Source organism: Alternaria conjuncta, assembly GCF_024043145.1.
Source record: "Alternaria conjuncta strain BMP 0040 chromosome Unknown scaffold_7, whole genome shotgun sequence".
NCBI lineage: Eukaryota > Fungi > Ascomycota > Dothideomycetes > Pleosporales > Pleosporaceae > Alternaria > Alternaria conjuncta.
Genome location: NW_026250096.1, coordinates 1,520,059 through 1,542,730, shown reverse-complemented (window position 1 = coordinate 1,542,730; position 22,672 = coordinate 1,520,059). Strand labels below are relative to the sequence as shown.

General features: G+C 44.9%; 5 protein-coding genes across 5 annotated transcripts; 1 reads left to right on the top strand and 4 right to left on the bottom strand.

The window, feature by feature from the left end:
- Nucleotides 1–564: 564 nt before the first annotated feature.
- Nucleotides 565–2,746, bottom strand: J4E85_005641 (uncharacterized protein; the record flags this gene model as incomplete). The annotated part of the gene is made up of 5 exons (XM_051469885.1): nt 565–1,545; nt 1,595–1,972; nt 2,021–2,147; nt 2,253–2,422; nt 2,522–2,746. 5 exons carry the CDS (start codon nt 2,744–2,746, stop codon nt 565–567), a joined length of 1,881 nt encoding a protein of 626 aa, XP_051326716.1.
- A 2,500-nt stretch (nt 2,747–5,246) lies between these two features.
- J4E85_005640 (uncharacterized protein) lies at nt 5,247–6,784 on the top strand (the record flags this gene model as incomplete). The annotated part of the gene is made up of 5 exons (XM_051469884.1): nt 5,247–5,373; nt 5,432–5,599; nt 5,648–5,763; nt 5,813–6,093; nt 6,148–6,784. 5 exons carry the CDS (start codon nt 5,247–5,249, stop codon nt 6,782–6,784), a joined length of 1,329 nt encoding a protein of 442 aa, XP_051326715.1.
- A 525-nt stretch (nt 6,785–7,309) lies between these two features.
- Nucleotides 7,310–9,929, bottom strand: J4E85_005639 (uncharacterized protein; the record flags this gene model as incomplete). Its single annotated transcript, XM_051469883.1, has 4 exons — nt 7,310–7,354; nt 7,424–8,713; nt 8,764–9,285; nt 9,363–9,929. 4 exons carry the CDS (start codon nt 9,927–9,929, stop codon nt 7,310–7,312), a joined length of 2,424 nt encoding a protein of 807 aa, XP_051326714.1.
- Nucleotides 9,930–10,402: 473 nt separating this feature from the next.
- On the bottom strand, nt 10,403–12,339 carry J4E85_005638 (uncharacterized protein; the record flags this gene model as incomplete). Its single annotated transcript, XM_051469882.1, has 4 exons — nt 10,403–11,871; nt 11,922–12,052; nt 12,104–12,168; nt 12,223–12,339. 4 exons carry the CDS (start codon nt 12,337–12,339, stop codon nt 10,403–10,405), a joined length of 1,782 nt encoding a protein of 593 aa, XP_051326713.1.
- An 8,947-nt stretch (nt 12,340–21,286) lies between these two features.
- On the bottom strand, nt 21,287–22,487 carry J4E85_005637 (uncharacterized protein; the record flags this gene model as incomplete). Its single annotated transcript, XM_051469881.1, has 3 exons — nt 21,287–21,456; nt 21,503–22,377; nt 22,471–22,487. 3 exons carry the CDS (start codon nt 22,485–22,487, stop codon nt 21,287–21,289), a joined length of 1,062 nt encoding a protein of 353 aa, XP_051326712.1.
- Nucleotides 22,488–22,672: the final 185 nt, after the last annotated feature.

Below are 22,672 nucleotides of genomic sequence, written 5' to 3'. Positions count from 1 at the left end.
TACCTAATCAAAAAGATTTGGACCTGATGTGCCTGAAGCAAGACGTATGCCCAGGTACATTGACAGTATTGTGAGCTTCGCTAAATATGAAGCTCACGATACTGTGCATGTACCTGGTTCACGGGACGCATCACAACACAATCGCACAGCTGCTCATAATGACAACACAAGTTGCATCCATTAAACTTCATCTGCTAACCCCTCAGTACACACCGAGTATCTGTATCCCAGCAACCTAGGCTATCATTCTCTTTGTGCAAAAGTGCCATTATCTACCACTCATGAGCAACACCCGATATAACTGTAGACATCTCGGCCCAGACTTTACCTAACACAACGCTAACCTAACGAGAGACAACACCTTAATCTCACCTCCCATCTTCAGGTAGAGGAGGTAAAGAAACGGAAAACGCCATGGGTATCTGTCTTTCTCTAGCTATGACAGGGACAGGACAAGAAAAGAACAACGTGTATAAAATTGAATCAAAGACAGCCGCACGGGGGATTTTGGAAACGATGTGTAGCATGCATGAGAAAACGGCTTGATTAAGTGCGCAGGCAGATCTATTGCCAGCTGGCGGTAGGAGCAGGTGTGGGATGTTGCGGTGGCGGAGGTGCCTCATAAGAATTGGTGGGGACGTCGACGGGAGTCTGGTGTTTTGGTGCTTCCTCGGGGGCGCTGTAGGGTGGTGTTGGGGCTGAGAAGAAGCCATCGAGTTTGGGGAGTGCTTCTGGATTGCCTGTGGGAAGCTGTTGGTTTGCAACGGGGACGACAGGTTGGGAGATCCCGTTCATGGTGGAACTGGGCTCGGATGTGGGAGCTAAGGTTTCTGGGGCAGGCGCAATCTCGGGCTGTTTGGGCGCGCCTGTGTCGCCTGGTGTCGCAGCTGTCGCATCGTGGTCGACGCCATTTGCCATGGGTGCGTCTTGATCGGGAGCAGCAGAGCCATCCGTTGCGCCTTTCCGGTAACGCAGGGTGACCATGAGGCTGTGTGGTTCCTCCTCCTCATCTGACGAATCCTCCGCCGCATCGTCTTCATCATCGTCGAGCTCCATCTGATCTGGCTCTTCCTCGTCATCATCTCCACCGTCCCAAGATGTCGCATCCTCCTCATCTTCGGAATCTACTGTCCGGTTCAGTGAGCGGCCGTTGGTAGTGCCCCTGTTGGCGGCGCGGGTTGATCGGCCAGGGCCTGACTGTGGTTCCTCCGACACATCAGACCGTACGTAATCGCCAGTTGCAGGCGATGGATGATCGGTGGCTTGTCCACTGAGTAGTGTCTCACCGTATAAACCTGTTGCTCGAGACCGGACCTGTCGGCCGCTGGCGGTGACAGTAGGACCAGAAGGCGCAGCGGGTGTGTCGCGGCCTGACTGCCGCCCTGACCGACGTACAGATGTATTGTCCGAGTCGAAATCGTCCTCTTCATCAAACGTATATCGTTGGCGCTTGCCACGGGTGCGGCCTTCGTATAGGGAGAAACCGAGTTCTGGGCGCGTGAAAGCGTCTTTGCGCTGACGGGTGTACTCTCGTCGCTTGCGTTTCTGCATGGTTATTAGCACAAGACGATGTATAGAAGGAACGAGGACATACGTTTTCTGAAGCCTCGAATCGTGGCACAGCGTTGAGCATGCGCTCGCCGAGTGCCTTGGCCTCTTTGTGTCCGTCTACTTCCTCCAGCTTCGTCGCAAGCGCTCTTAGCTCATCGATTGAGCCAGCGACACTGATCCACTGTACGTTCTTGAGTTTGGGATCACTCTCGCGGTAGATGCGAAAGTGGGTGTCATTCTGCCCTTCGACCAGGTAGTACCGGCGCTTGTCACCATCGCGACCCCACGCTTGTACCGACAACGGGATGTTTGTATCTTGTTTGTCCTTGGTAGTGCGGGACTTGTATGCGGTATTGATCATGACCTTGACTTGCTCGTTTTGGTTGAGGCTCCAGAGGCAGAGAGAGTGGAGGAGGGTGATCTGGGCGACAGTTAGCATCTGGCGATATCAGGACAGACGGCGACTTACCCGTTCATCTGCTGTCATTGTGTTGAAGTTGCGACCGCCGCTGAGGGGGTTGCCAGTCCATTTGGTGGGCCATTGTGATTTTTGGGTTTGGATGGCCTCTTCGAGGGCGCGACCGTAGTGACCCTTCCTGTAAAACACACAACTTGTCAGCGCGTGCACTATGCCATCCGATCTGTGAGGCCTACGCGACCGGGGAGTATGTATTTGTGAAGATCAAAGGGGTCGGACTGACTCGACAGGTTTCTTGCGATTGAGGACGAGCCCAAGCAGGGCGCATAGTAAGCCTTCGACATCGGCGGACGGCGTCTCCTCCGCGACACCCTGTTCGATGTCTTGAGGCCCTACGTGAGGCGAACCGCGAGGAAAGGCTTCGTTGAAGCGCGACCGAAACATTACAATGAACTATAGCGCATGGCATTAGCGGTGTCTGGGTGGAGGATTTATGCGCGATTGCGGTGCAATGCGGCGCGTCACGACGCGACGGACGCGTCCAACACGTACAGCAATGTCTGGATTATCCTCTGGTACAGGCTCATGCGGTGGAGAAGGCGCTCGTTTCCTTGGAGGCGGCGAGGGCGAGCGATGCTTGAAAAAGGTCAAGATTGTGCCATTCTTCTTCTTCTTTTTCTGAGGTACGGCCTTTGCAGCGCTTGCTTCCGAAACCTCGACCTCCATCTCGTCGTCGGTCGGGGGCGCAGAGGACAGCGAAGAATCGGAATCGGCCATGGTTGGTGGTGTTTGGGGGTTGATGTTGGTGGTGGTAGTTGCGGCTGCAGTTGCGGGACGAGGAGAGGAACTACGAACAGAGCACGGTTAGGCAGGCATGAGGTAATGCTACTTTCGCTAGCCCAAAGATCGACTGATTGGGTCCCTGTAATGCAGGACAATGAACACGTTCATCAGGGCACCTTTGTTTGACAAAACAAGCGTCAAAAGGTAGCAATATCAGAGCAGCGATGGGATCAGGGCAACCTCTGTAGTCCAGGAGTTTAATTCGGCTATATACGTGATGTTCGCGAAGTACTACAGCAATATCTCAATTCGCATATAGTGAGACCACGTCCAAGGGCAGCTATCAAGCGTGCCGTCTCTTCACCACAGCTTCCACCAGAACCTCCTGCTCACAAGTCTGATCGTATGGCTGCATCTCGCCCAACTCGTAATGCTTTGTTAAGAAAGTCAGCGGCTTAAAAGTATCCTAACATGGTTTCTTGCTGTTCTGTTCCGAGCCCAGAAGGGGGTCGAGGATACTTATTTAAGACGTGATTCGAGACGCGCAATCATAATTCGGGGTGCAAGTGTACCGGCGAGATTGAATTGTGTCAGGCTTTCGTTCCTTGAATGCGCTCCACTGCGCAACGGCGGTTTTGAGATTTAGGGCGGTCGTGCTGATGTAGCCGGTAGGCCACTTTGAAAGCGCTGATCGGGCGGGGAAACGCTCGACAAGTGGACATGCCAAAGTCGCGACAAAAGCGCGAGACCCTCCACGGATGCCCTGGTGTTGCTCATAAACATAGGTCAGCCTCTGCCCATTCGGTCCTCCTCTTGACTTGTATAGGCGTCACAACAGATGTCAAGTAGATGAAAGGATGGCGACACCAAGAATATGCTCATGAGAACACTGGGAGTCGGGTTCCTTCGAGTTCGCAAGCGTTACGTGTTGGCTGCAGGCGCGCCCATGTGCGTCACGCTTTTCGTCGCAACTTCGGGCTAGTCCGCCCAGTCCTGAAGTTGCAGCGCATGTCTGTCCACTCCTTGTGGTAAACATCCTCACGGCACCTTCTCTAGCAGTGGAATCATTGCGCGATGATGTAGCGCGATCAGAAATGAATCAAATTCGTTCGTATGATTTGAGATGGACGGGACTTTTTGGAATAAAGAAACCTAGTTTGGGCAAACAATGCGCCGAAAGAAGCCGACTGCGCGGAATACAAGCGAATGCGAAAGCGCAGTTGAAGTGGTGTTGCCTTGGCTGAGGAGAGACGCGAACTTGAGGTTGAAGTTCCAGCTGGCCGAAGAGCCCTGGAGATGGCGCTTGCCAAGTCACGTGCACGCGGTTTGTATGGCGGGGCGAGCTGAAAGGTAATCGTCTCGAGGTAGATTAGGACATGTTGTCTCGGTTTCCTGTCAGAGTTTATTGATGTCGTGAGTAATGAATACAATATGACAAAGGTTTTTTTTTTGACATGAACAGAGGCTGGGACCGTGATGAGCGGATGCTCGCAGTGCGATCGTGTGAGATGGCGAGCACATTGACTGCATATGCCAAGGTAGCTTACACTGTAGAAGGATTGCTTTCCAGCTATATCGCGTTGCTTTCAGAGGCCAGGTGATATATCGCGCTTGCCGAAAAGACCGCTTGACCTGATAAAGGAAGGAGATTGGGTTCGCGTCCTTTATGGCTGCATATTGAAGAGTCTGGACGGCGCACTAGACAACCAACATGCGCTTCTGTAGGTCTATCGAATCCCCATTGCTGCGCGATAGGAGAGGATCCGAACAGGAGCCTACTGCTGATTCCGGTGATTTGCTCGGTGAAGTCGGGCAGAGAACAGAGAGTAGCTAAGAAAGACGCTTCCTTGGTACGGTGGCGAGGGTGAAACTCAGCATCCATGAGACGGAGCCTGATTGCGCAAACCATGACGGAGGCTGCCAGGAATAGAACCGTGGTCAATGTATGGCAAGACGGGTGAAACGGGGGGCATGCCTACAAAAGGCGATAGTGGAGGGGTTGGCTGTGGTGAGTAGATGGGGCGCCCGGCGGAAGCATTAGGGCGGCAAACCCCGGAATAGCGACATGTCGTCCCGCTGTGTCAGGACTGGCTGGGCCGCGTCTTTGGGCGACGCTGATCGCCGTTGGAGGGCACCTAGACGGTCTGTGGTTTCTGGAATAATGGGTCAGGGTCGCGCCTGCTTAGCCTGCTGCTGTATATTGACACGCGTTGGCTCTCAACTTTTGCCGTAGGACGCCCGCCATTGCGAACTCTCCCTCCTGACGTGTATTATCTCGCGGCATCCATTCCTCTTCTTATCCATTCCTCTGTTCCTTACTTTGCACCACTTGGTCTCTGTCGCCGGGTGTTGATCGTCCCGCGCCTGCCTCCCTGGTGGTATCGATAGCTGTACCCTGCACACGGCCCATATCTTGTTACGCACGCCGCAGCCCCCTCGTCATTCTGCTGCTTGCACACTTCCCTACGACACCCACGCACACCGCACCGCAATCATGAACATCAACAAGAAATTCGACCGCCTGAAGCAATGGACCAACGAGAAGATGGGCGCAGAGGCCCGCACTGGTCTCTCCGACGAGTTCAAGGCGCTCGAAGTGGAAATGAACCTGCGTCATGAGGGTATGCACGAATCCGCGCCCTGCAGCAGCTCCAGCCTCGCATACTGACACTTTTCCAGGCATGGATAAGATGCACGGCGCAATGGCTGTCTACGTCAAGTCGCTCTCCAAGCGCGCAGAGGGCGCCGACAAGGAGAAGCAGCTACCAGGTGGCCATCTGGGTTCCTCCATGGTGACCCACGGCGAGGACTTTGAGCCCGACTCGGAGTTTGGCAATTGCCTGTCTTGTGCGTTTCCACGCCAATCGCACCTGTCTGCGTACTAACTATCAGCAGCACTGGGTCGAGCAAACGAACGTCTGGCGCGAGTACAGGAGACGTATGTCCAAGGGGCTACGTCATCATGGCTCGAGGGTCTTGAACGCTCCTTGATTCAGATGAAGGAGTACCAGGTACGGCGGCATCAGAACAATTGCGGGCATGGAAGCTAATTCGTCTCAGTCTACCCGCAAGAAGCTCGAGACACGCCGTCTGGCCTACGACACCTCCCTCGCCAAGATGCAGAAGACGAAGAAGGAAGACTTCCGCATGGAGGAGGAACTACGTGCCCAAAAGGCCAAATACGAGGAGACTAGCGAAGAGGTCTTCCGGAGGATGCAGGACATCAAGGAGTCCGAAGTCGACATGGTCCAGGACCTGACTGCTTTCCTCGAGGCAGAACTGAGCTACTACGACCGCTGTCGTGAGATTCTGCTCAACGTAAAGCGGGAATGGCCGGCTAGGTGAGGACACTCCGATCAGCATAAGACCTAGCACATTTCTGACACATGACACAGGGACACCAGGGCTATGCCTAGCCGCCCCGCGCGCTCCCGATCCAATACTGCACACGGCTACGCAGAGCGCTTCAACCCAGTCGAAGAAGAACCCGAGCCTGAGCCCGCTCGCATGACCATTCCTAAGCTTTCGTCCCAGCGCAGCCGCTCCCCTGGCCCTGAGCAGTCGCCTGGTGGCTACTCCCTACGCCCCTCTCTTAGCCGCACTTCGACTTACGAGAACAACAATGGCTACCGAGACGACTCCCCTGCCCGCCGACTGTCCCGCGTCCCCACTGATTCCTCCGTCATATCTTCCGGCCGAACAAATCTCCGTCCAGTCCGACAAGCTAGCGCCAGCCAACAGAACACGTTTGCTGATGACTACGAAGACGATTATGCGCCATCTAACGGGAACGGATATAGACGTGACCGTGATCGATCGCCACCTAGTCCCGATACCTCGTCATCTGTTGGCAGTGGACGCGGCGGCGTCATGTCGCGAGCAGCGAGTTGGTCTCAGGCCGGTGAGCAGGCGACCAACGGCGGCAAGAAGGCACCTCCGCCACCACCTCCATCGAGGGCGAAGAAGCCCCCGCCACCTCCGCCGCCAATGAAGCGAAGTGCGTTGAGTGAATCTCAAGTAGCACGCTACTAGCCCTTGCCATCTTCCTCGTGTCTTTCTCTTTGGCTAACAAGTTTGTCGTAGAGCTCATGTCTTCCACTGTCAGGAACACCAGCTGGTGATGCCAACATTTGACGTATCGACATGCTGTTCACGACTTGCTTGGCGGAAAATCAGGTCTGCATTCTCGACTGCAGTGCGGTCAGGCGTATATGGCGTTACATTGGAGGGAACATCAAGCACCAGTGTCGTGGCGTTTTGGAGCTGGGTGGAACTTATCACAGCGTCTACGTGTCGAGCTTCAGACGCAAGTTCAATTGTAGCAACGATGCTAGTTCTCAACCTCAATACATCTCTTAAGCAATCAATGAGGCGAAGTGAATGTGCATGTGTACAGTCGATGAAGACCCCCAGGATGAGTGGTACCGATACGACCAGAAACATTCGTGAAGTTGAGATGAACTCGTGTCTATTTCAATCAACAGACTAACCAGGTATACACTACTCGCGTTATTCGAACACGAGCATTTTCCGTAAACACCACACTACACCAACCAATTAATGCTCGTACTTCTGCTGTTGAGGCGGGAAATTCCAGTTCTCCTAGACAAAAACGTTAGCACAATTCCCTCACAACTGACCATCCATATCAAAAACCGAAACATGACTTACCCACTGCTGCAACCCCCCATTCGGACTCGTAGTCCCAAACTCAGCATGATGTCCCGTATCCACCGGCACAAAAATAGCACCCGTATCCTGACCCGCACCAGCGCTCATACCACCCCAGACATCGTAATCCTCTGCGGAACCAGCACCTGCCCCGCCGCCGCCTCCACCACCACCATTCAAGCTCCCGAGTATACTATCGAAATCCACATTCAAGCCATCCAGCGTACCAGACGTAGGCGTCCTCTGCAAATGGCCATGCATATTACCCGGCGTCTGTTGCGCGCCAAACGCGGGACTCGTTACGGAGCCGCCGAAGGAGGGTAAGGGTTGGAGCGTAGGATGTTGTTGCGGAGCGATTTGTTGGCGCTTTTTGTTGAAGCCTTTCATTACGTAGAAGGCTTCTAGGTTCTCTTTGACGGTGAAGAGGAGGTCTGAGCAGCGCTCTCGGACGCCGACGCCGTAGCAGTGACCGAAGATGTGGTCGATGATGGTGGCCATGCGCTCTTTTCGCGGGAGGTCGGGTGTGCGGTAGAGTTCGGTGAGGAGGAGGAGGACGGCGTGGTATTGTTGGTAGGTGGTGGAGTACCAGGCCCATGCTGAGAGCGAGGGCAGTGTGTCTAGTGTTGCGCCGATTTCGAGCGTGGTCAGGGCTGCTGTGAGGAGCACGTCGCGGAGGCGGTTCTCGGATTCTGAGCGTGGTTGCAGGGAGGTTTGTGGGAGGTGCCGGTAGAGGAGCATTGAGTCGCAGCGAGACATTAAGAGAGTTGCTACGAGGCCTGCATAACGTTGGATGGGAACATTGGCGTCCAGGTACTGCAGGTATTTGCTTTGAATTTGACGTTTCTTGGCCTCCACGCGGGCGCGCAGGTCGTGGAGCGTGATGTGCTTACGGTCCATCTCGATTCTGCCGCGGAAGATGAGACGGTGGATTTCGTTGCATTCGTAGCGTATTAGCGATAAAGTCACGTCTGACCAGCCAGTGGTGGAGGCAGGGTGTTGCTGCCATTTTGCACTGCCAAACTCGAAGACGTCGTCATCTACATTTAACGGGAGCGCAATGTCGAAATCGTCCGATCGAATGGATGGATGGGGCCCTTGCGCTTCGGCTGTCTTGAAGTCTAAGAAGCAGATTTGGTACCACAAGAGCGATCGAACGTGTCGCTGTAGAGGTGTTAGGCTGTTGGCTGAGCTGTGGCTCATGCGATGTATGCCTATGCATTGTGCTAGGCGAACCAGAGCACCAACTACGACAGACGTCGCTCGAGATATCTGCGCTCGACAGAGGGGTATCTGTATATGTTAGTATGCTCGAATTTTAACAAGAATGTCGATTCAAGTACCAAATAGATCGTCAAAGCTTGCAAAGTCCGTATGTTGGACGTCTTCGCCCAATGGGCACGAAGCAATGCCCGCTCCGTAGCTTTTTGTAAGCGCAAGAACAGGTCCTCTTTTGTGATGCCAAACTGCGACTTGGCTTGCAGAGGCGATACAGACGCCGCAGCAGCCATGCACACAGCCAATATCAAGGCAGTACATGAATTCTGGTTGGGATTCCCAATCTCAAGATTCATCCAGAAGCGGTCAAACATGCGCTTGAACGACGGAAGATGCAACACGTGCGCAAGAGGGCTGACAGCTTCTGTGTATCGCTGTAGTAGTCCCTCTGCTTCCATCTTAGTCGGTAGCTGCGGTGCTTCCACATCGTTGTTTTGATGTAGAGGCAGCGAGCCACCTAGCAGCAGGTTCAGCGATGGTGCAAGGGACGGCATCTGTTCTGCGGACAGCAAAGCAGACGACTGTGTCGCTCTCTGGCCCGTGACTGATGACGACGGGGTGAAGCTCTCAGACAGAAGCTTGCCGAGCTACACAACAATTCAGTCTGCGGTCATGGAAAGGCACGGAAACACGGGACAAAAGATGCGGACAGGGCAGAAAGTACCTCTTCGGCGTATTGGGGGCGGAAAAATCCGGTGACGTTCTCACAGATGATCATCCTCCCGATTCGAATCGTGAGATCCGTCGCAATCTGATCTTCATCGTCATTCTCGTCCTCGTACACATCGTCCTGCGTCTCTTCAGGCTCTGCGGGCAGTCTCTCCCAGGCATCCGTTTCGGGCTCGACATCCTGCTGGTAGGCTTCCCATTCATAGTCTCGCGGAGGCGTGCCAGGCGTGGTGGTGTCGACGGAGTTTGCATTCTCGTACCCATCATGCACACTGGCACTACTCTGCGTGCGCACGGGGAGGTTCTTGGTCCAGTCCGGGATGGTGACACCAGAGCCGCTCTTACTCTGCGCGCGCTCTCTCTGCTCCCTCTCTTTCTTGCGCGCAGCGCTCTCAGGGACCGTGATGAAGACGCACTCGCGCCCGAAGGCTGTGCAGTTCTGGCAAGGGTGCGTCTTGGAGCATCGCGACTTCCGGGTGCGGCATTCAACGCAGCTGTTGATGGGGCGTGGATTTCTCCGGCGGACCACTCGAGACTGCAAGACCTGTCCTTGTTCTGGCATGTCTCGCAATCCTCATTTTCGCGCCATGTGTGGGTGAGGTTTGAAGGTGGCTGAGGTGGTGGAGTGAGCGATCGGATGTCGGCCCGTCAGGGAACCCCGATGACTTTAACACCTGTTGGTGATGATGCACGTGTTCAGCCTTGTCGCATCGTCTTGGCTCTGAGCAGGTTAGCAGACTTTTCGCCGCCTTCGGAGTCATGCAGGTACCGCCCAACAATTGATTGCTGACTGCGACCTATAGGCCGCGCTGCTGTTCAGGGCCGGCTTGAAACGAATGATGTGGGCCTTGGTGGGATGCATCTCGACCCTTAGCGCGGGGCATGCACTGTGCTGTGCTGACGGACACTATTGAGATGATTGTGGTATTCATGAGGCAACTCTATCAACCCGTGTAATATGAACCTGCATTTGATGCCACTCGCTTCGACGCCCAACTCCCGAATCATTGCTTCGCCCTCGCAAGACGATATCGACTATCTACCTACTTCTCTCTTCAGGCGAGCCGCAGCTGATGTAGCGGGAGGCTCGGGCCATGAGTCGACGGCATCTTCTACTTCCTCCAAGAAGGAAGTGCTGTTATGCACAGTGGTGCCGCCGAGCACGACTCGAATACCTGGCGAACTAGCATTGACTTGCGCGACCATCTTAGCTTCCTCGTATGTTGCGCCGCCGACCATGAAGACAATGATGTCCTGCGGCTTGTCCTTTGTCGATCCGCCACCCTCGACGAAGGGGTACAGCTGCTGGCTTAAGCGACCCTTGATCATGTCCTGCAACGTAGCCTCTAAGCGAGGCGAGTGCTGTGTGTAGACGTTCTCAACGCCCTTCAAGCCCTTGAGTCGATCTCGGGCACCTCCGAAGAAAGACCCAGGTTGGAAAAGGTCCGGCACTCCACCTGCCGCCGTAGTCGCTTGCAGCGAGTCATGGTAGGTTAGTAGCTTTGTGATGAGGTTAATGCGATGGCGTGACAGTCCACCCGCAACAGCGAGCAAGTCAAGCAGCATAGCTGTGGAGTTTGACGACGTCTTTGAGTAACGCAACGCGTAGATGGCAACCAGCCGGAGCTTGTTGTTAGCCGGCACCTTTGGATCTTGGATGATCCTTTGCAGCGATTTGACGTCGTTGGAATGGTTGTCTGTACATGCCAGACTCTGTTCGAGCTCACTGATGTCCAGTAGACCCTCCTCGCCAACTCGTCTGCTCAGCTCACCGACAAGTGTGACGTGCTTGGTGACGTTGCCAGAAAGCTTGCGGAACTCGGGAAAGTCCTCGATGAAGCGCTTCATATCGGCAATAGAGTCGAGCTTTTGCGATCCCTGCTGCTTGGACGCAAACTGCTCGACATACTCTTTCGCATTTTGCCCTAAATCGCCGAAGTTAAGATACATATTCTTCTTGAAGAACGGGTCCTGCTCCTGCGATAACACGATCTCCTTGAGCTCAGGACGTATCTCTGGCACATCGCGTAGGTCCACCCGTCCATTGTGTATTCCGAGCAGCTCGTGAACCATAGCCTGGTATGTCCATTGCGTCAACAGCGGTGTTACCGGATCGTCTCTTCGGTCGACAATCAAAAGTATAGGCGGGGTATCTGTCTTGCGGAAGTCGAACAGCTGCTCTTCCTGTGTCATGTGGTAGCGAACCTCGGTCGCCAACTTCTTCACAAGCAGACTGTTCTTCTGGTATCGTATCAAAGGCTTCTTCTTCAGCGACAGAAGTAATGCCATGACTGCCTCAGTTGATCTTTGTAGCGCATCCTGGTTCCACGCATCCGGGCTTGTGCTCCATATCCGATGGTCGGGAAATCCGAGGTTGAGCGACATGAGGTCGGGGTTTATGACGAGGAAGTCGGCGAAGTATTCTTGGATCGCGCGTATGACTTCGTGGTCGTCTGCTTCGGCGAGGCGCTCCAACGACGACTTTTTGATTATATTACTGAAGTCTGTCTGCATCAGCACGCGTACGTAGCGCTGTGTTCTTCCAGGCGCGTACAGATGTTGTATTCCCCGTACTTGGGCTCTCGCAGCTCTTCGATCAAGTTTTGGATGGACTCTGGGGACGGTCGCACAAAGCAGAGACATCGCAGATGGCGCATCTTCTCCCGCTTTGGATTGTCGAGGCGGCTGCCGACGTATTAGCGGTGGATTGCATCATGGATCGTGAGGGCGCAGTACTCAGTAAGGTAGACTTCATGGTTGAGGAGGGCGGATTGCGTCGTCGCAGTGGATACGATGGGGACCTAAGCAGTATGAGTAACGTGTGTACAGCCACCTGGGAGAGCAGACAAACCCACAGTCTCGTTGTCGAGGAGGAGGATCTTCATCTTGGCCGCGGAGGTGCCTGTCGCAGCGCTGTCCCCGACCGACACCATCTTGGTGATGTAGCCGGAGACGGCCTGTATGATATCCATGGTCGCGAAGGAATTAGTCGCAATCTACTGCGCGCGTGAAGTTGTGATTTAGGAGAGTCGTCGTCGTACTCGTTCTTCCATGTCGATGCGGTTGTTCGTTGGTCAAGGCAAGCTAGGAACGTGGCTCAAGCGCGCGACCTCAATAACATGACAGCGCCAAGGCGAATACATTCACGACGTTTAGGAGCTTACGTTTTAGTACTAACAGCGTTATTAGAGTATCTTAGATTTAAAAAAAAAATTAAGTCTTAAATAAGTAATAGCTCTCTACTAAGTGTCTTAAAATAAGTTATAATTAAAGTTTAATATATACTTTATCTAAAGTATACGTAAAAGCGTACTAAGCTTTTTTAGCTTAGCTACTAATACTCTAGTAAGTAGCTTATTTTAAAAAAATTACTATATAAGTAATATAATTACTTTATTATTTCTTTTAAAATTTAAATAAAATAGTAATATAACTATAACTTATTAGTTAAAAAACTATTAGAATAAGTTATAAAGTAAGTTATAAAGTAGAAATACTATATATCTTTATATATAAGTTAGTATATCTTTTTATATATCTACTACTACTTATACTATATTAGAACTTTTCTAAATAAACTTTTACCTTTAAAGCTATTACTATATAATAAATACTTTTAATAATACTAATATTTTTATTTTATATAATTTTAAAAACTTTTATTTTTAAGTTTTATACTTTAGTATACTTTTTTTATTAAAATTTATTTTTATTAGCTTAGTAAGCTTTTATATAATAGGCTTAGGCTTTACCTAAGTCTTAGCTTAGTATATAGAGTAAGGCTTACTATAAGCTTTCTCTCTAAGAAATATAATATCTTTACTAACGCTTATTATAGCTACACTTTAAGGCTAGTCTATAATATTTGTATTTCTTCTTCTTATACGCTATACTTAAGTATTATAATAGCAGAACTTAGTGCACAGAATACCTAAGAGTCTCTAGAAGTCTCTCTTCTTACGTTACTTTATTAGCTTTCTAAGCAGATAGTAGCTATCTATAAGATATAAGCCTAGAACTATATTATAATAGTAACGTTGCGCTTCTAAAACAAGAAACTACGTAACTTTATTACCTTAATACGCTTTGCGCCTAGCCTTACAACGTTACTGCCTATTACTATAACTATAACCTTATTAGTATCTACGCTATCTTTCTTAGTAGCTATAGTACTACTGCCTCTAAGTTCTTCTACTACTATAGTAGCCTCTACCTCTTACTATAAGGCTTTACCTCTAGAGAAGCTATTTACTAGTAATAGAATATACTTTTGTTTATAGCGTATTACAATAAAACATAGGTTAGATATAGACTAGAAGTTTATTAGAAACGCAAAGGCCTAGTTTATTTATATTTAGTAGTCTCTCTTAATTATAGTACAGCGTAAAGTTACTTTATTTTATAAGCTTAGTAAATAGAACTATTAGAACTTTATTACTTTTTTAGAGTATCTTAAGTTCTATTATAGCAACTAGCACTTTTAAGAGCACGCCTAGGTATAGTTAGATTACTTATAATAAAGTAAAAAATAGAGCTTTACTAACTTTTTTATTTACTTTAGCTAGCTTCTTACATAGATAGGTAGGCTTAGCTAGAGTAGTAACTAGAAGCTTGCTAGGCTACGCTAGGCGCTTAATAAGCGCATATAGGTAGTTACTCTTAACTAAGGCGTTTAGCGTTTAGATTTTAACAGCGCTATCTAAAAGTATAAGGCTATTATAGTAGATATTAAGACTACTAAAGTAAAGAGTTTATATTATAACTTTACGCCTTTAGCGCCTTTAGCTTATAACTATAATAGTAATATCTAAATAGTAAATATAGGCGCTATAAAGACTTCTAGTGCTTCTTTAGAGCGTAGCGTAGGTAGCGCTTACGCTAACTAGATCTTCTAAGATATTTTTAACGCTAGGCGCGCTTTAAAAGCCTACACTTACTATAGTAAGTAGAGGTATCTTTACTAAAGCTACACTAACGTAACTATACTATAAATAGTAGAGTTTAGACATGCTGTAATAGAAGAGAAACATAGTGTTTTAGAAAACTAGTAGCCTCTAGTCTAAGTCTAGACTAAAGGTAAGTAAGCGCTAACTTAGTAGAGAAGTCTATAGGTAACTTTCTTACTAATAATGTTTACAAGATCTAGTAGTCTATAAATAAGAGCCTATTTCTTATTCTACTACTACTAGATAGCGTTAAAGTAGTATAGGCTTTAGTAGACTTAGAGTATAAGTGCTATAGCGCTATTAGTAAGGCGGCAGCCTTACAGCTGTAAGTTAATTATATTATAATTTCTTCTTAAACTCTTCGCTAGGCTGTAGAGTTCTTAGAAGAGACTATTATTTCTAGACTTATAGCTATAACGTATAATCTAGATAGTTAGACGTTGCGGCTAGTAGCCTACGTTATTCTAGAACTTACCTATAATATTATTTTAGAAAAACTATAAATGCGCTATAAAAGCATTATTCTTAATATACTTTAGAGTAAACTTTGCGTTAGAGCAGTAGAAAGTATAATTATAAAGAAAACTACTACGCGCTTATCTTTTCTAGAGCTTAGGCCTATAGTAGTATCTATAGCATTTACGTTTATATAGAACGTAGAGAATAATAGAGACGTAGCGTAGGCGTTATAGGCAATAAACCTTTATAAACTTACTCTTGCTATTAACGTGCTGCGCTCTATTATACTTACCTCTACGCTATTTAAGAAGCCTATTATAATAGAGCTCTCTAGTAAGCTAGCAGACTTTTAGAACCTTTTTAATAAATCTAAGGCCTTAGAGTTGCTCTCTTATAAGAGCACTATAAACTATTATATTAAGTTAGCTAGGTAGCCTAATAGAAGCTTACCTGCGCCTCTTTAGAGCTCTCTTTACTCTATATTACGCAATTAACTATTAGAGCTACAGCAGCAGCTTATAGAGCTTATAGATAAGAGCTAGATCTATACTAGCTTCTCTACTATAGGCGCACTAGTACTTCTAGTTAAGAAGATGTTAGGTAGGTAGCGCCTCTACGTAGATTACTACTTATTAAATAAGATTACTTAGTCTAACTACTACCTACTTCTACTAATTAAGAAAACCTTGCGTATAATGTTATAAGCGTAGTAGTTTATAAAGGTTAACGTATAAGCTGCGTTCTATAAGCTCTGCGTAGCTAAAGAGAACAAGCACCTAATAGCGTTCTGTACTTGTTTTAGTCTTTTTAAGTAGCTTGTCTGCTTATTTAGGCTAACTAGCGCCTCTACTACTTTTTAATAATATATTAATAGTGCGCTCTCTAAAACTCTAGAGTAATACTTAACTATATATTTAGATAACGTGCTAATATTTATAGGTAGATTGCGTACTAATTATATAGTAAAGATACGCTAAGTACTTTTACTACTTTAAGCTACTAGTCTAAATTTAGACTTAGAGAAGAGCGTATTTACAATAAAGAAGGTGTGCTATCTTAGCTACATAGTTTAGGTAGAGAAGGTAATCTATCTAGACTCTAATAAACTAAAAGTAGTTTAGAATTAGAAGCTTTTACGTACTATAATAGATGTTTAGAGTTTTCTAGAGTTTATAAACTTTTACTAGAACTTTATTAAGAGATTCTCTAAGGTAGCAGCGCCTTTACATTACCTTACTAGTTAAAATATTCTATTTAAGTAGAGTCCTGCTAAGCATAAAGCGTTTAAGCGCCTTAAGGTATACTTTATTATAGAGCTAATATTAGTCTAGTAGAACTTATTCTAGAATACTGTAGTTAAATATAACTACTTAGAAGTAGCTCTTAGTAGGTGCCTATTATAGTATATTAATAGCGTTCTTTACCTTATAGCGTACTACTTTGCTACTCTAATAATAGAGTAGTAGAACTATACTATTTATAATAAGAAGCTTCTTATAGTAGTATAGTACCTAAAGGCCTAGAGTAGTAAGCTGTAAAGTGTTTTTTATCTATTTATAGTGTTTATAGACTATAAGAACTTAGAGTACTTTATAGGCTTGCGTAAACTTAGTAAGTACTAAAGTAGATAGGCAGAGTTGCTGTCTTAGTTCTACTATAGCCTTAAGTTTAGGCCTAGGCGCCTTTACGCGCAGCCTAACGCGCTAAGCTAACACTTATAGAATTAGCCTTAAAAAAGCTCTAATAAGGTAGTAGTTATGCACTTTATTAATATTGTAGCACTTACGTTATTAGAATATACTAGTAACGTATATTAGCCTAAAGAGCGTCTTTTCTTTACAGATACGTATATATAATAGTTATAGAATAAGGCTATTACGTAGAACTATAGTTACGCACTTAGACTATAGGCTGCGCTAGATAGGTTCTAGAAGTTCTCTACTAAGGCGCGTACTAACTAGTAGGTTAGCAACTATATAGTAAGTGCGTATAGTATACTTCTCTAGCGTAGTGTTATGTAGCTACTATTATAGAAGCTCTTAACTACTATAGTTATCTAGCATACGTATAAAGAGAGTCTAGTAGAGCACTCTAAGAAGAATACTATATTCTAGCTACTACGCTGTAACTATTATTAGAATAGTATATTAGCTAACGTAGCGTAATACGTCTATAACTACTACTACTATAGCATATACGTCTTAAGAAAGAAACGTTAGAGTCTTCTATAGCTAATACTAGTTACTACGTAATATTAGACGCAGATTTCTATAGATTTTATAACTAAGCTCTCTTAGAAGTCTTCTAACTTGCTATAGTACTTATTAGTAATAATAGACTAACTATTAAAGTATATATAGTTAGAGGCTATAACGTTAATAGCTATAGAGTATTGTGCGTACGTTTTTTACAATACCTAGTAGCGTTTCTATAGTTTTCTAACTACTATTATTATAGACTAGAGTTCTAACTAGTTAAGTAGCTTTTAGAAGACTCTCTACTAGCTTATAGATATTAACTAGCTTTTGTCTACTACGTATTACTTTTAAACTAATAGTAGAATAGAGCGCGTAAACTAGAAAGTTTAGGTAGTACTTTACATAATAGTAAACTTTAAGTAGACTAACTAGTCTACTTATCTCTTTACGTATTAATTAGCGCTAAATAATAGAGACTTCTTAGTTATAAATATAAGCCTAAACCTGCTTCTAAACAGCTATATAGTAGACCTATTATAGAAGATACTAATTTCTAGTAAGGTAGATACTTCTCTAAGTAGCTTAGCTGTAAAGTTTCTAGAACACTTGCGTAGTAGAGCTAAGTTAGCGTAGATAGCTATTACGTTTTAGTAGTAGCGCTAGTAGAAAGTAACTAATTATAGCTAATATTCTGTAGAACGTTTCTAACCTAGTAATAAGGTTTAGTTCTTAATACGTAATATTAAGACAAATAGGCTAAGCAGCAAACTTAACTAGCTGTAGGTTAAGTATATAGTAGTTGCTATGCCTACACTACTTATAGTTATATTAGACCTCTTTAGTAACCTTTATAAAACTATCTATATAGATTTAGTAGAAAAGGCTACTAAAGACCTGCTCTTTAGCTAAGTATAGGCTAATACTTAGCTAGAGCCTACCTTAGAATTAGAAGAGACTAACTTAGCGCTATAGAAATTTAGAGTAGAGAAAATTCTATAAGCTAAGAGCGCGTAAAGTTATAGTAAACGTTAAGTACTAGTAAAATAGGTTAGCTACGCTAACCTATTATAGCACTCTCTAAAGAATTTTCTAGATATAGCAGCGCTAGCATAGTTTAAAGTAAAGTATAGAAATATATAATATTATAATAGCGTAACGCAAGTTTAAAGAGAAAAGCTTTCTTTATTACTAGCACTATAAGAGCGCTAGACTTTGCTTATAATAGAGAATAAGAGAGTAAACTAAGGTTTATACTAGAAACTAGCATAAGAACAAAATAGTACTAGACTAAATTTTAGAGTTATAATCTAAGATTGCGCTATATCTTATAAGCAAGAACCTTACAGCCTTACTTACTAAGAATCTAGCTTTAACTAAGTCTTCTAATGCTACTATAATAAGCCTAGCTAGTTACGTTAGCAGCGCCTCTCTAAAGAAGATAGTAAATAAGACTTAGACTTAAAGTAACTATAATAGCTACTACGCGCGCTGTTATAAGAGTAGCGTATAAAAGAACTAGAATAGCTACAGTAACATTTATAGTAACTTTAGCGTAAGCTATAGTGTCTACTAGAACTACTACTACTATAGTAGTCTTAGAAATAGTTACAGCGTAGTAAAGTGCGTAAGTAAGAGTAGTAACGTAGAGAGCGCAAATAGCAATAGCTATAAAACCTAGACAAGAATAGAGAGATAGCTTCTAGAAGGCACTGCTAGCTAGTAGTGCTAGTAGTCTAGTAAAGTTTAAGTTAGTAAGTAAAGCTAGAAGTTTACTATAATAGCACTTACTATAATATTAGAAAGGTTAGTAATAGCATTGCTTTAGGCCTGCTAAACTACTAATATTTGCGCTATTATCTTACTTATATTACGCGTAATAGTATTAACTAAGGCTATAGCGTTACTACTATAACTATAAGAAGGTATTAATAGAGCTAGCTAGACTTCTATACTACTACTACTCTAGTTATTACAACGCTTAGTAGCGTAAAGAGGTGCTAGAGTTGTAATAAGGCTCTAGACCTAAACTATCTTAAGAAGCTTAAAGAATGCTCTAGCTAAGTAGTTAAAGGCAGACGTAAAGATAGCTTTTTAGCCTTTTCTTAGCTCTACGCTAGCGCTAATTATGCTAGCTATAATAATGTAAGAGTTATTATTATTAACACTATAATATACTAGTTTAAACTAGTAATAGAAAAGAACTTAAAGCTCTTTATTAGTAGTAAGAAAGTTATTAATACGCTTATAGTATAGCTTCTTACGTAAGTAAGTTTAATAAGTAATCTCTAAATAGTGTATTAGCAGTACTATAATAGTAAACTTCTAGACCTAAAACTTACCTCTACTATATAAGTAGCGCTAAATAGTTCTATAATTCTTAGTAAACTTAATATAAGAGAGACATAGTATATTAAGGTTTATCTTTACTAGAACAAGATTCTTCTTATTACTATTACTATCTACTTTAAACCTATTAATAGCCTATCTCTTACGCATAATTCTGCTATTAGCTTTATAGCCTAGTATAGAGTTACTAAGAGAATTACCTAAAAAGCGCCTAGAAGGCTGCTTATCTAAGGCTAAGCTATAGCTACTATTAAGTACTATTAGGTGTACTATAGTAATAGTGCAGCGCTAATATAGAGTATAATTAGAGTAGTAAAAATATAGATAGAGTAGCGTAGTAGAGGTTGCGTAGGTGCGTTGCAGTAATATATATATAGCAGCGTGTTATTATATATAGCCTAAAAAGATTTCTGCATAAGCCTACTTAGCTAATAGTGTCTTAGTAATATAGACGCGCTAGCTATATACTCTACTACTACAACCTATACGTATAACTACTATAGCGCGCGCGCTATAGGTTGCAGAGTTTTCTAGCACTAGCTACAGCAGCGTTATTACGCACTTATTCTACTCTTAGAGTATTTACGCAGAGAATCTATTATAGAGGCTATTTTTTATATTCTATTATTACTACTTTTAAGCTATAAGAGTTGCGTAGTACTTTACCTTTGCTGTTATAGTTAAGAATACTTAGCTTTGTTCTTAAGTATTAGTCTTATATAAGGTATTTTTTAGCTTATAATAGAAAATTATATAGAATTTTATAGGTACTGTAGAGAGTATATAATAGGCTTAGGCTTTGCCTAAGTCTTAGCTTAGTATATAAAGTAAGGCTTACTATAAGCTCTTTTTCTAAGAAATATAATATCTTTACTAACGCTTATTACAGCTACACTTTAAGGCTAGTCTATAACATTTTATAGTATTATTAACTTTATTTTTAATAACTTACTTACTTTTTTAAATTAAGTTTTTAACTTCTATATAAACTTAAGCTTTACTTAAGTTTAGTAATTCTATAATAAGAAGACTTTTATTAACTTTAAAAAAATATATTTAAAACTTAAAAAAAGTAAAATATAAGTATACGCTAAGTATCTTAATACTATTACTATTAATACTACTACTTTAAAAAAATACTTAAAAGTAGCTATACTAAGTAGTAAAAATACTAAAATAGTAAAAAACTAAATTACTACTTTATAGAATATATAGTAAAAAAGAAATATAAAAGTAAATTTTATATATAATAACTACTAAGCTTATATCTAAAGTAAGAAAAGTATTTTATAAATAAAGAAGATCTTATATTTTATATATAGTATCTAATATATAAATAAAAATACTAGTAGTAGTTATTATATAGTTTAATACTACTATAAAGATTAAAAAAATAGTTATATAAGTTTAGTATAGTATTATAAATAGCTATTAAAAATAGTAATTATAGCTTTACTATTATAAATAAATAAGCTATATATTATAGATTTAGTGTTATTAAGCTAGCTAACTTATTAAGATTATTAGGTTTAGTAGTATTATTAGTAATTAGACAGAATAAAATTTTATCTCTACAAAGTGTGACACAAACTAGGGCTTAAGGCCGCCTTAGGAGCTTACACATCGACTTTTCAATTACATTGGATCAAGTACCCTTTCATGATCTGCCACTGCGTTTTACTTTTCCCCAATGTTGTTGATCGTGTGATCATCCATAGTGGGCAGGCATGTGGAGTTCCGCCGCGGGGCAGATGCGGGCAGTACCTGGGCATCGTTCACTCCCATTTCATCGATGACTACCTAGGTAGCACGCGCATGTATTCACAATACCAGGACAGGCGCACAATGCGACCTCAAGGAGAAGCTATGCTACCATATATTTGTTGCTTCATCGCTACAGCGCTCTCGCCACGATAGTGACTGAGGTCCGACACGCCTCTCCCTTACGTTGTAGGGCGGTCTGGCTACGACTACTTCATGATACGTCCCTCAGCAGCTTCTTCAGCGTGCTGCCTAATGCGACCCATCGCCTTCGCCTCACCATCGATGATCTCTGGTAGCAGATCGAACACGCTCTTCTGCTTGGGAGTCCAGCCGAACAGCTTGTTGGCTCGAATAGCTTTGCAGCGAGAGTTGGTGCCTAACATGTCAGAAAATGTCATATCCGAGAACACAGTATGACTCACCCCAAAGGTAGCTGCCCATTGGCCTCATCTCGTCTGCCTCCTCTTTGCTTACGTTGTCAATCCCCTCATGGTTGATGAGCTTGTTCTTGAAGGCGATCTCCCCGATCTTGGTGCCGATGTCACCCCAGCAGAACTCTCCGCTCTCTGCGAAATAGTATCCTTCCTTGTTCCAGGTCGCTTTGCCACCATCAGGCGACAGAGCGGCTGTCACAAGGGCTAGGAACACCTCGCTGAGATCTTGAACATGAACTTGAGTCCACATGTTCTTGCCGTCACCAACGACGAAACCCTTCATGCGCTTCAGTGCGGCCTTGCTCATGTCATACACCTGCACACTCTTCTGGTTGTCGGGGCCACGTCCAGGGCCGTAGATACATGGTGGACAGACGATGGCAGACTGGATGTTACCTGCTGAAACATCGTTCGATCCAAGGATGATCTTGTCGACATTTCGATGGAGCGCTGAATCAGGCAGCGAAGTGACCTCACCAATGTTGTCCCAGTCGTCATAGACCTTCTCTCGCCTCATACCATAAGTGTTGGTCTCAAAGTCCTCGAAAGACAAGACACCAGTACCAGAGGTGTGAATGAGATAGGTCTTCTTTCCGCTGCTTGTGAGACCAGCAACCAACGCATTGGCAGAAGCCACGTGGTCGCAGTCGGCGCAGTGGAGAACGATGTCTGCATTGGACGCCTCCGTAGTGAGTAACTCGGTGTCATCAAGGGTGCCGTACACAAGACGGGTCTTTGGGTACTGTGCTGCAACCTTGGCTCCTTTGTCGCTGTTACGAACAAGTGCGGTGATCTCTAGATCTGGATAGGTGTTTGCAACTGCGTAGAGGGCATCGCCCCCGATGTAGCCAGTAGCGCCGGTGCTGCATCTAGTCAGTATTCAAGTGCCTAGAAAAGAATGCAATTGCATGTCGTCCATGTTTCATCGATCGGTAGGAGCACGCATCTGAACCTACATGAAGAGCTTCGGCATGATTGGAGTTTCGATGAGATTGTGTTGAGAGGAGATTTGTAGAAGGCAAGAACACAGTCGGTGCCGATGCAGATATATGCAAAAGTTGCCAGGCTGCTGTCGCTTTGAAATCGTGTTTGCCTACAGCTCCACCTGGGCACAACTAGCAGGAACGTACGTCACAGATATGTACCGGTAGCGCGAAC